Below are 13,529 nucleotides of genomic sequence, written 5' to 3'. Positions count from 1 at the left end.
GCACGACCGCTACGGTCGCAGGTTCGAATCCTGCCTCGGGCATGGATGTGTGTGATGTCCTTAGGTTAGTTAGGTTTAAGTAGTTCTAAGTTCTAGGGGACTGTTGACCTCATATGTTAAGTCCCATAGTGCTCAGAACCATTTGAACCTTAGGTTAGTTAGGTTTAAGTAGTTCTAAGTTCTAGGTGACTGATGACCATAGATGTTAAGTCCCATAGTGCTCAGAGCCATTTGAACCATTTGAAGAAATTCCGCTTTCAAACATAGAGGTGAGAAAGAGTGGATGGTAAGAATATATTGAATGCCTCTAGAGGGGGACGAATTGTCTGCTGATACGACAGAAATGTCCGTATGGTAGACATCCTGGACCCAGATTACGATCAGGGTTTGACAGAGCTTTGGAAGACTTGAGGTAAAATAAGGTAGGAAGCACAGGTAATATTCCTTCCGAATTCCTGAAATAATTGGGGTGAATGACAACCAAACGGCTATTCAAGTTGATGTGTCTACTATAAGAGACTAGGGATTTAGAGTCAGAGTTGAGGAAGAATATCATCGATACAACCCGAAGATAGCGATGGCAGATATATGCGAGAGCTATCGCTCAGTCAGCTTAACATCCCTGGGACTTAAGTGACTGTCAAAATAGTACGCAGAATAATCGAGAAGAAAATTAAGGACCTTTTCCGTGATGAACAGTTTGACTTTACTAAAGGTGAAGGCACCAGAGGGACGGTTCTTACGTTATATTTGATAATGGAAGCAAGACTTGAGAAAATCATCACATATTCGTGGTATTTGTTTACCTATAAAATGCCTTCGAAAATGTAAGGTGGTGCCAGATGTTGGAAATTCTTAGGAAAATAGTTGTAATATGTAGGGGAAAGTTAAGAACGAAGAAGTAAAAACAAGAATGAAATACCAAGGGCGAATTGCTCGAATTAAAAGGGGTGTAATATAGGGTGGCTGTCTTTCCCTCTACTATTCAATATATATGTAAAAGGAGCGATGAGGAAAATAAAAGAGAGTTCAGGAGTGGGATTAAAATTCATGGTGAAAATATATCAACGATAGGATTCGCTGATGACGTGACTGTACTCAGTGAAATCGAGGAAGAATTACATGACCTGCTGAATGGAACGAACAGTCTAATGCGCACGGCGCATGGATTAAAAGTAAACAGAACAAAGTCTAAAGTAATGAAAAATAGCAGAAAAGAGATCACTGATAAATTTGACATCAAAATTAGGGAGAGCGAAATAAAGGAAACGAAGGAATTCTACTTTGGAACCAAAGTAACGTATGACGAATGGAGAAAAGAGGATATAACAGACCAGCAGAACCAAAGTGGACATTTCTGGCCAAAAGGTTGACACAGAAGAGCAAGTCGTGGTGGGCCACACCAAACCAGTTAGATGACTGACAACCCAAAACTAATAATAATGATAAAAACTAACACATTGTGCTAGACCGGAAGATTTAATCAGAGACAAATGTAACATCAGTAGTGTCATTGGTAGCGTGTTTCGAGCTCTCCCGTTCTTGATATTGATGAACGATCTGTTAAGATATGGTGATTAGCAGTCTGAAATTATTTGTTAGTAACGATGCTCTCTTATGAAAACGTGTCATCGTTGAGCGACTGTTGGAGGATTCAGGATATCGTGAAAAGAAACTATGTTTGGTGTGCTGAATGGCAGCTTGCATTAAGTGAGGATGAATGTTTGTTAGAACTATTGGTTAAGAGGAGCCTTTTAAGGTGGCACGGGTAAAATATAGGGAGCGAAAGGCTATTTACAATTTGTACAGAAACCAGATGGCAGTTATAAGAGTCGAGGGGCATGAAAAGGAAGCAGTGGTTGGGAAGGGAGTGAGACAGGTTTGTAGCTTCTCCCCGATGTTATTCAATCAGTATATTGAGCAAGCAGTAAAGGAAACAAAAGAAAAATTCGGAATAGGTATTAAAATCCATGGAGAAGAAATAAAAACATTGACGTTCGCCGATGATATTCTAATTCTGTCAGAGACAGCAAAGGACTTGGAAGAGCAGTTGAACGGAATGGACAGTGTCTTGAAAGGAGGGTATAAGATGAACTTCAACTGAAGCAAAACGAGGATAACGGAATGTAGTCGAATTAAGTCGGGTGATACTGAGGGAATTAGATTAGGAAATGAGACGCTTAAAGTAGTAAAACTGTTTTGATATTTGGGGAGCAAAATAACTGATGGTGGTCGAAGTAGGGAGGATATGAAATAGACTGTCAATGCCAAGGAAAGCGTTTTTGAAGATGAGAAAATTGTTATCATCGAGTATAGATTTAAGTGTCAGGAAGTCGTTTCTGAAAGTATTTGTATGGAGTGTAGCCATGTATTTAAGTGAAACATAGACGATAAATAGTTTGGACAAGAAGAGAATAGAAGCTTTACCGAGCGGGGTGGCGCAGTGGTTAGACACTGGACTCGCATTTGGGAGGACGACGGTTCAATCCCGCGTCCGGCCATCCTGATTTAGGTTGTCCGTGATTTCCCTAAATCACTCCAGGCAAATGCCTGGATGGTTCCTCTGAAAGGGCACGGCGGACTTCCTTCCCAATCCTTCCCTAATCCGATGAGACCGATGACCACGCTGTCTGGTCTCCTTCCCCAAAACCAACAAATAGAAGCTTTCGAAATGTGGTGCTACAAGAGAATGCTGAAGATTAGATAGGTAGATCACATAAATAATGAAGTGGTATTGAATAGTATTGGGGAGAAGAGGAGTTCGTGGCACAACTTGACAAGAAGAAGGGACCGCTTGGTAGGACATGTTCTGAGGCATCAAGGGATCACAAATTTAGCATTGGAGGGCAGCGTGGAGGGTAAAAATCGTAGAGGGAGACCAAGAGATGAATACACTAAGCAGATTCAGAAGGATGTAGGTTGCAGTAAGTACTGGGAGATGAAGAAGCATGTACAGGGTAGAGCAGCATGGAGAACTGCATCAAACCAGTGGCAGGACTGAAGACCACCACAACAACAACGGTGTTTTGGTTGACTCAGGCACAACGATTAAATACCTAGGTATAACCTTGGGAAAAGAAATGAATGGAACGAGCACATCCGTTCAGTTTCACACAAGCGAATTGTTGACTTCGACAGATAAAGGGAATTATGGAGAAGTTCTTTATTTATATATTTGTTGCTGGATGTATTCCAGTCTTTGCTTATACCAGAGATTTTAGACTCTACAACTCAACAATAACATGGAAATAATTTCCTCATGTCTTAACAGATGTACTATCCTCCTATCCCTTCTTCTTGTCAGTCTTGTCCATTTGTACCTTTCTTCACCGATTGTGCAGAGAACCTCCTCATTACTTACCTCATCATGTCGATCTACCTGTCAACATCTTTCTGCAGCATCGTAGCTATTCTTTTTATTTCTGGTTTCCTCACAGTGCATGATTACCTGCCGTACAATGTCGTGCTACAAACGTACATTCTCAGAAATTTCTTTTCCAAACTGAGGTCAGTGTTTGATATTATCAGTCTTCTGGTGGTGAATGTCGTCTTTTCCTGTTCTAGTTTTTTATGTCTTCCTTATTTTGTTTCCAAGGTAGCAGAATTCCATCACTTCGCCTGCTTCTGTGGTCACCGGATTTGATATTAAGTTTATCGCTAATCTCATTTCTGCTACTTCTCATTACTTTCGTCCTCCTTCGATTTACTGTGTCTGTAATGAATCCTCAGTGCGCTTTTCATAGAGGTCACAATGTCCTGTAAATATTCATCACTTTCACTGAGCATAGTTATATTGTCGTTAAGCCTTATCTCTGATATTATTTCAACCTGAATCTTAATGCCACTGTTTAACGTTTCCTTTATTTCCGTTGTTCTTTCTTCGATGTATACCTTGGACAGTTGAGGTGTAATACTGCATCCTTGTACTAAACCTTTTTAATCCGAGCATTTCATTTAGAGCCTCATTTTCATTGTTGCTTACTCCTTGGTTCTTGTACATATTGTATATTATGCCTTTCCCTGTCACTTACTCGTATTTTTCTCTGAATTTCGAAAACCTTAGACATTTTTTACATTGTCGAAGGATTTTTTTACGTCGACAAATATTGTGAACATTTCTTCATTTCTCTCATATCTTGGTTCCATTATAAAAGTCAAATTGATCATCATCTAACAGTTCCTCTAATTTCCTTTTCGTTTTTCTGTATATAATTCTTGCCAGTGGCTTGGGCGTATGGGTGATAAATGTAGCGAGAGCAATAAAACAGAGAGCGTAAAGAACGTTCTTGTGACAGTATCCCGAGTACTAAATGTATGTCTTAGCTGGCCGCTGTGGCCGAGTTGTTCTAGGCGCTTCAGTCCGGAGCCACGCGGCTGCTACTGTCGCAGGTTCGAATCCTTCCTCGGGCATGGATGTGTGTGATGTCCTTAGGTTAGTTAGGTTTAAGAAGTTCTAATTCTAGGTGACTGATGACCTCATATGTTAAGTCCCATAGTGCTTACAGCTCACCTGTTTGATCGAATTAAAGAAAGACTTCCAAAGAACGGAAAACTGGCACTGTTTTTACTACTAAGCATTTGGATCGATACAAAACTGTTACGAGAATTTCAGGTGAGAGTAAATCGAAGTCCTAGTAGGAAAGAAGGTGCTCTTTTCGCATAGCGTTATTGGGAAAAATGTATTCTTCGGGCAACTGTCAGCAGCGGATATATGTTTCAGGAAACTCATGAGACATAGCAGCATTAGAAGAATTTATTAATTTTCTACCGGCTACCTGATTGAAATTTAAGAAACAGAAATGACATCAAAATCTCAATGTACAAAACGCCACGAAGACACGGAAATACTAAACATAACTTACGAAGCATTGGCTAACGTAAGTGACATGTCAGTCATGTTGAAACATAAATTAACATTAGCTGTCAAATTCATGAATAGTAATACAGACGAACAGTAATTTTTCCACATATGCAACTTTAGCCATGCACCCAGAACAGGAAACTGGACATTTGTAGTCTGGACCTATCACGAGTAGCCAAAGTACTTGTAGCCTCAAAGATAACACCACAAAGACAGCCGGTAGAAATAAATAACGACACGAAAATATCAAGGTTCCCGGTACATCGCTAAGAAGCTATATAACCTTCGACATAAGAAAAAACTTACCAATGTTAAACATAACTAGGTACACTGTGTTTAAACTCAATTGCATAATAGGGGGTATTTTAGTGTCGTATACAGAAGACCTATAAATAAATGCATTACTCCATGTCGTATGTGTGGCTAAAATAATGCAGCACACGACATCTAACTTGTTGCCAAATAACACTTGTATGGAATACATTTCTCAAGAGCCATCAGTACACAATGTAAAAATGTGTGAGATCACTACGGAACATCAAGCAAACAGCAAATGAACTTACGAAAGTTATTCAAAAACAGGGGAGAATCATAGTCATCTGGTTTAGGTAACTAAATATTGTACTGAGTGGGAAGAAACATATGACCAAAAAATGGATACCTTAAGTACTAGATTTTGTGGGATGTGGCTAGAAATTAAAATATGCAAAATGTATTTTCAGCCATTTCACCTGATTAGAAGTCTGAAATAACCAACAGACTACGTTGTGTAGCGATAATGGGAAACAATCACAGAAGAAAGAAAAAATATTTTGACTTCAATAAGCTAAACAGCCTTCACAGAGCAGTCCTATTAAGTAGTATTAATTGGTCAGTTGACTTGAGGGAAGGGACCAAACAGCGAGGGCATCTGTCCCATCGGATGAGGGAGGAATGGGGAAGGAAGTCGGCCGTGGCCTTTCAAAGCAACCAGCCCAGCATTTGCCTGGAGCTATTTGGGGAAATCACGGGAAACCTAAATCAGGAAGGCTGGAAGCGGGTATGAATCGTCGTCGTTCCGAATGCGAATCCAGTGTGCTAACCACTGCGTCATCTCGCTCGTTGTCGTATACATGTAACATCTTATGTTTTACGGAGGACATGAAGAGATAATGCAACATACCAATATGAATCTTTTATAATGGTATCAAAATAAAAGGTAACAATAAAATTAATAAGAAATACAAAAGGATCGTATACACACATGATAACAGACAAGTTTGAATAATCGCTAAGCTACTCTATTGAATAATATCACACATAAGTTCTAATTTTTCCTGGGGGAGGTGGGGGGGAGGAGAGACAAAAGGGTTGCTATAACTTGTGAATGTGAGCCGCATATAATAGTATCGGAATAAAATGTATCAGTAAGATTATAAAAAATACATAAAGTGTAATCCACAAATATGGTAACGGACCAGCCTGAATAGAAACTACCACCATTGCCAGTCAGTGATCTATCACAGTGATATAAGGTCACAATGCTTTAACACAAATGGTGCTGAGAGAGTTTAAAGGTAGATAGATTGTTACTCGCTTTACTAAAGTTTGAAGCTCCTCTTAATGTTCTTCCCTATTTGCGATTTAAAATTCGGTTGTTTTGATAAGCAGCCCTATGCAAACATATTTTCTTTTTTATTTTTGTATGTACCCATACATGTTTCGACATCTATGTGTGATCTTTAGTGGATCAAATCTTTATTTCTGTAAAGTACAATATGAAATTTATATTAATTTAATTGTTCTAGGCCTAAGAATTACAAAATGTGCAATTTTGCTTTGTTTTGTTTAGACGCTCACCGTAAAATTACATCGCTAAATGAACTGCATTGTTATACACCCCTTTTTGTGCTATTTTTCGTCATTTATTTGTTGTACGGATTATTGTCTCCATCCATCTACCGGCTCCTGTCAAAATCCAATTCTCTGTGGGAAGACAGACTTGGACTCTTACTGAGACATACTGACACTTTCTTCCCCTTGCCCGGTTTGTGAATTAAACAACAGAGGGAAAAATTTAGCGGTAGTAAGAAGTGCACTCTGCCATGACGTAGATGTAGATCGAGCGTGCTAGACGTAGACATGTGGAGTGGTGACCCTCGGGGCTATTGGTGGTGATCGTGGCTGGTCGTGTTGCAGTGCCGCCGAACATCGACGACTCGCTGAGCAGCTCTGACGTGATCGTCCGCGAGGGCGCTGACGTCACCCTGACGTGCCACGCCAGCGGGTCGCCGCCGCCCAGCGTGAAGTGGAAGCGCGACGACGGCTCCAAGATCGCCATCAACAAGTCGCTCTCCGGTGAGGACCGCGCCCTGCCCGTGGGAACACGACCACCTCCTGTTACGATATTGCTGTAATCCCTTCTCTACCAGTCTATCTGTTCCCCTCTGCCCCTGCCACCACCCAACCTGTTACTTCTGTACCGTATCCTGATTTATTAATTGTAACTGCATATGCAGTGAATACACGCATATGTCTCCAGAATGACATTTTCACTCTGCAGCGGAGTGTGCGCTGATATGGAACTTCCTGGCAGATTAAAACTGTGTGCCGGACCGAGACTCGAACTCGGGACCCTTGCCTTTCGCGGGCAAGTGCTCTACCAACTGAGCTACCCAAGCACGACTCACGCCCCTTCCTCACAGCTTTACTTCTGGCAGTATCTCGTCTCCTACATTCCAAACTTTACAGAAGCTCTCCTGCGAACCCTGCAGAACTAGCACTCCTGAAAGAAAGGATATTGCGGAGACATGGCTTAGCCGCAGCCTGGGGGATGTTTCCAGAATGAGATTTTCGCTCTGCAGCGGAGTGTGGTAGAGCACTTGCCCGCGAAAGGCAAAGGTCCCGAGTTCGAGTCTCGGTGCGGCATACAGTTTTAATCTGCCAGGAAGTTTCACACGCATATGTAGTCGAAGTCGCTAGCTAGTACATATTTTCTATGAGGAAGGTTTCCGTCAGTCGTTTCACTGTCAAGTGCTACGTGGCATTACGTTCTTGCAACGAGGAGAAAATTGTTTCAAAAGGTTCAAAGACCTGCATTTAGTCATGTGCTTGTATATCAGCATCATTCATATCCGGAACAATGATTAGGTCACAGCTTGCATTGTCGCTTGTTTTTTATTTTATTTATTTACACATCTAGTTCCGTAAGACCAAATTGAGGAGCAAATATCCAACGTCACGGAACGTATTAGTACATGAAATCACAACATAAAGTAATAACACATAAAATAAATGTTTATGAATCCCACCAAAGTTAAGCCATAAGCTTAATGAAACGCAATCAACAATATAACACAGGAATCAGCTTCATTTTTCAAAGATCTCCTCGAGAGAATGGAAAGAGAGACCCATGAGGAAACCCTTCAGTTTCGATTTGAACGCGCGTGGATTATTACTAAGATTTTTGAATTCTGGTAGTAGCTTACTGAAAATGGGCGAAGTAGTACCGTTCACACCTTTCTGCACAAGAGTAAAGGAAGTGCGATCCAAATGCTGATGGACTCCTGCCTATTATTAACTGACTGAAAGACTGAAAGCTGCTAATTCTTGGGAATATGCTGAAATTGTTAACAAGAAATGACAGTCTTATATATATATATACAGGGTGTCCCAGCTATCTTGTCCACCCAAAATTTCTCTGGAACAATAACAGCTATTGGAAAACGACTTTCACCGGTATCAATGTACGGCTGGGGCCCATTAATGTACATATTTGGAAACATTCTAAAACGAAAGCATATGTGTTTTTTAACACAAACTGATGTTTTTTTAAATGGACCTCCTATATTTTTTCTTCAGCAATCCATAGCATGACAAAGCACATACACAATGCCGTTGATTGCATCGCAATATTCCAATTACATCCCGAGATATTAAGACGCGAAGTTGACGCTTGAAACACGCGACATGCGCTGCTAGCGCACGTCCTGAGGCTCAGGCGTGAACCCCATGCTGCCCGTAATCGCAGCAGGACGGCAGCAGACAGTATTATTCGTTTCGGACCTCTTGATAACTATGGAAGTGTGATTACGCATGTCAATCACATCGCGATTACGGGCAGCATGGGGTTCACGCCAGAGCCTCAGGACGTGCGCTAGGAGCGTGTGTCGGGTGTTTCAAGCGTCAACTTCGCGTCTTAATATCTCGGGATGTAATGGGAATATTGCGATGCAATCAACGCCATTGTGTATGTGCTTTGTCATGCTATGATTTGCTGAAGAAAAAATATAGGAGGTCGATTTAAAAAAACATAAGTTTGTGTTAAAAAACATATATGCTTTCGTTTTAGAATGTTTCCAAATATGTACATTCATGGGCCCCAGCCGTACATTGATACCGGTGAAAGTCGTTTTCCAATAGCTGTTATTGTTCCAGAGATATTTTGTGTGGACAAGATAGTTGGGACACCTTGTATATGCAGAGAGAGAGAGAGAGAGAGAGAGAGAGAGAGAGAGAGGCTATTGAACAGGGGTCGACAAGAGGTAGTTCGTGATCTTACACCACTTATTGGCCTTTTCTGAGCCAAAGTATCCTCTGAGAATGGGAAGAGTTACCCCAAAATATAATACCATGCGACATAAGAGAATAAAAGTAAGCTTACTTCAGATTTCGTTCTAATAGTGAAAAAAGCTGCATTAAGACTTTGAACAAGGTCTTGAACGTAGGCTTTCCACGACAGTTCACTATTTACCTTAACACCAAGAAATATGAATTGTTAAGTTTCACTAATCATATGCCCATTCTGTGAAACTGAAACGTCGGGTTTTGTTGAATATTGTGTTAAAACTGTAAAAACGGAGTCTTACTGTGATTTAACCCTTAGATACTTATAATATCCGCTTTTAACTTAAGAAATACATCACTAATCTTTGTGAATACATGACCAGCATGGCCTCGGAAATAACCGTTCTTGAGGAATACGACTGGCCCTTTAGTCACATGAGGTAGTGAGCGTTGCCGATAGGGCATCTCTAGTTGATTCCATATTTGCAGATTTCAAGAATGCTTTTGGCACAGTTCTCCACCAGAAGCTTCTAATTAAATTGCGTGCCTATGGAGGATCATCTCACCTGTGTGAAGCCGTTCGTCATTTCCGGTTATTAAGGTCAGTGTTCGTAGTAAGTGACGGGGGTAAACTCGTGATTTCGTAGTGATGTTTGGGATTCATCGAAAAAGAGTTACAGGCCCTCTGGTGTTCCCATTACACACAAACAGTTGAGAAGAATTCGGAGCAGCTATCTTAGATTGTTTGAATATGATGCTGTCGCTTAGTATCTAATCAAATCACCACAAGGCCAAAACAACTTCTAAAATGATTTAGACAAGATATCTCCACGGTGTGAAAGGTGTCAATTGACCAAACACAATGGAAGTGGGAGCCCCTCCATATGAATACTAAACAAATTGAGTTTAGCTTTGATTACATGAAGAGTTGTACTAATTTAAAGAGAACGGATTCTACTAAGTATGTAGAGACTACAATTACAAACAACTAAAAATCGAACCATCACATAGAAATACTATGAGACTATAAATGTGGACTCGTACTGACACATACTGTGGGGAAGACGAATCAAAGACTGCTTTAGAAGGATAATAATGTGTTTTCTAGAATATAGAGGAACCCTAAACATCTGTGTTACCTAAATCCAGAGGCAGGGCTGACAATCGTAGAACTGACAACATGAAGATGGCAGAAGGTGGGAAATTCAAAATATTACAGGAAATAGAGAAGATCAAACATTGCGATAGTGGGAAACTTTGAAATGGAGGGAAATTCATAAAGAGATTGAAATAGCCAGCGGCGTTGGCCGAGCGGTTCTAGGCGCTTTAGTCCGGAACCGCTCCACTGCTACTGTCGTAGGTTCGAATCCTGCCTCGGGCATGTATGTGTGTGATGTCCTTAGGTTAGTTAGGTTTAAGTAGTTCTAAGTCTAGGGGACTGATGACCTCAGATGTTAAGTCGTATAGTGCTTAGAGCCTTTTGAATCATTTGAAAGATCGAAATAACTGACTTCTGATTTGTACCCCACGTCCACTATCTCCCCATTCTCTCCAGCCAATCAAATAGTATTTTTAAATTAATGCTTAAAATGGCGCAAGTTATGCAGTACAAAATTAAAAATTATGTAGCCTCCACTTGAAAGCCATAAGTACACTCCTGGAAATGGAAAAAAGAACACATTGACACCGGTGTGTCAGACCCACCATACTTGCTCCGGACACTGCGAGAGGGCTGTACAAGCAATGATCACACGCACGGCACAGCGGACACACCAGGAACCGCGGTGTTGGCCGTCGAATGGCGCTAGCTGCGCAGCATTTGTGCACCGCCCCCGTCAGTGTCAGCCAGTTTGCCGTGGCATACGGAGCTCCATCGCAGTCTTTAACACTGGTAGCATGCCGCGACAGCGTGGACGTGAACCGTGTGTGCAGTTGACGGACTTTGAGCGAGGGCGTATAGTGGTCATGCGGGAGGCCGGGAGGACGTACCGCCGAATTGCTCAACACGTGGGGCGTGAGGTCTCCACAGTACATCGATGTTGTCGCCAGTGGTCGGCGGAAGGTGCACGTGCCCGTCGACCTGGGACCGGACCGCAGCGACGCACGGATGCACGCCAAGACCGTAGGATCCTACGCAGTGCCGTAGGGGACCGCACCGCCACTTCCCAGCAAATTAGGGAGACTGTTGCTCCTGGGGTATCGGCGAGGACCATTCGCAACCGTCTCCATGAAGCTGGGCTACGGTCCCGCACACCGTTAGGCCGTCTTCCGCTCACGCCCCAACATCGTGCAGCCCGCCTCCAGTGGTGTCGCGACAGGCGTGAATGGAGGGACGAATGGAGACGTGTCGTCTTCAGCGATGAGAGTCGCTTCTGCCTTGGTGCCAATGATGGTCGTATGCGTGTTTGGCGCCGTGCAGGTGAGCGCCACAATCAGGACTGCATACGACCGAGGCACACAGGGCCAACACCCGGCTTCATGGTGTGGGGAGCGATCTCCTACACGGGCCGTACACCACTGGTGATCGTCGAGGGGACACTGAATAGTGCACGGTACATCCAAACCGTCATCGAACCCATCGTTCTACCATTCCTAGACCGGCAAGGGAACTTGCTGTTCCAACAGGACAATGCACGTCCGCATGTATTCCGTGCCACCCAACGTGCTCTAGAAGGTGTAAGTCAACTACCCTGTCCAGCAAGATCTCCGGATCTGTCCCCCATTGAGCAAGTTTGGGACTGGATGAAGCGTCGTCTCACGCGGTCTGCACGTCCAGCACGAACGCTGGTCCAACTGAGGCGCCAGGTGGAAATGGCATGGCAAGCCGTTCTACAGGACTACATCCAGCATCTCTACGATCGTCTCCATGGGCGAATAGCAGCCTGCATAGCTGCGAAAGGTGGATATACACTGTACTAGTGCCGACATTGTGCATGCTCTGTTGCCTGTGTCTATGTGCCTGTGGTTCTGTCAGTGTGATCATGTGATGTATCTGACCCCAGGAATGTGTCAATAAAGTTTCCCCTTCCTGGGACAATGAATTCACGGTGTTCTTATTTCAATTTCCAGGAGTGTAGTTACTATTTCCTTAAAGTCACAGATATTTATATACCTCTAACGTAATATTAAAATGGTACGTTCATAATGACATGAGGTTTTCTTATTTCCGAAAGATATTTACATACATACGATGTACTATCAATATGATGTTAAGAATGGTGCTAATTGCGCACGCATACATACCGCTCGTGTAATATTTACACGATGCATAATAATGGTGCTAGATCAAAGATGTGCACTTTGTGCGCTAAAATCGCGTAAAATATTTGCCTCTGAATTACATACGATGAATACAGTATTCTTGACATATGTAATCTCACTCAAAGAAAGTAATCAGCAATGCCTCTGCGACGTCTAGGTTACCGTCGTCGCTGGCGGCGCAGTGTACCTGTGTATCGAAGCTTAAAAGCAATTGATATTGACTTGGCTGGACAATTTATATATTTGGTGTCATTCCTTGCATTTCATATATTGCATTAAATGTATGTGTTTTGATGACGTATTTGAGATGTGGAAGTACTATGAACATAGTTTTTTAGTAAAAAAATTCAGGTCGTTCGGGTATTTTATGTACGAAATTTTACGCAAATAACGTAGCTTCACACCAATTTTACGTCACACTTGAGGTATGTAAATAACTTTCAGAGATAATGCAACTTGACATTGTTTAAGTACCATTTTAATATTACGCCGATGGTATGTAAATATTTTTAACTTTCCCAGAAATAATGCCTGTCTTTGATCTTGGTGTCATTTTTAGCATCATACTAATATTATGCCGATTAAATGCAGAAGCATACGCAAATACTTTAGGTTTTTAAGGAAGTAATGAACATCTTTCACTTTCAAGTGGATGTTATGTACTTCTGTGCTACAAATTTTTCGCCATTTTGTACATTATATCAATACTATGCTCTGATTGATTGGAGAGGAAGCCGAGGAATGGGACGTAGTGTACAGAGTATAACTAAGGCTGGCTGTATTTTTACTTAATTTCTTAGTATTTTTTAAATTTTCCGCCACGAAAATCATCTGTTTCTTTCTATTTCTTAATTTTGCACCA

General features: G+C 41.9%; 1 protein-coding gene across 1 annotated transcript in view; it reads left to right on the top strand.

The window, feature by feature from the left end:
* Positions 1-13,529, top strand: part of LOC126190988 (lachesin-like) — a 979,391-nt gene that overhangs the window by 554,165 nt on the left and 411,697 nt on the right. Inside the window, exon 3 of the mRNA XM_049931664.1 lies at positions 7,040-7,198. Coding sequence (XP_049787621.1) covers positions 7,040-7,198 — 159 coding nt within the window. The remainder of the gene's footprint in view (positions 1-7,039; positions 7,199-13,529) is intronic.

This window comes from Schistocerca cancellata, chromosome 6 (genome assembly GCF_023864275.1).
Source record: "Schistocerca cancellata isolate TAMUIC-IGC-003103 chromosome 6, iqSchCanc2.1, whole genome shotgun sequence".
NCBI lineage: Eukaryota > Metazoa > Arthropoda > Insecta > Orthoptera > Acrididae > Schistocerca > Schistocerca cancellata.
The sequence above is the reverse complement of the archived record's forward strand: the minus strand, read 5'-3'. Positions and strand labels throughout refer to the sequence as shown.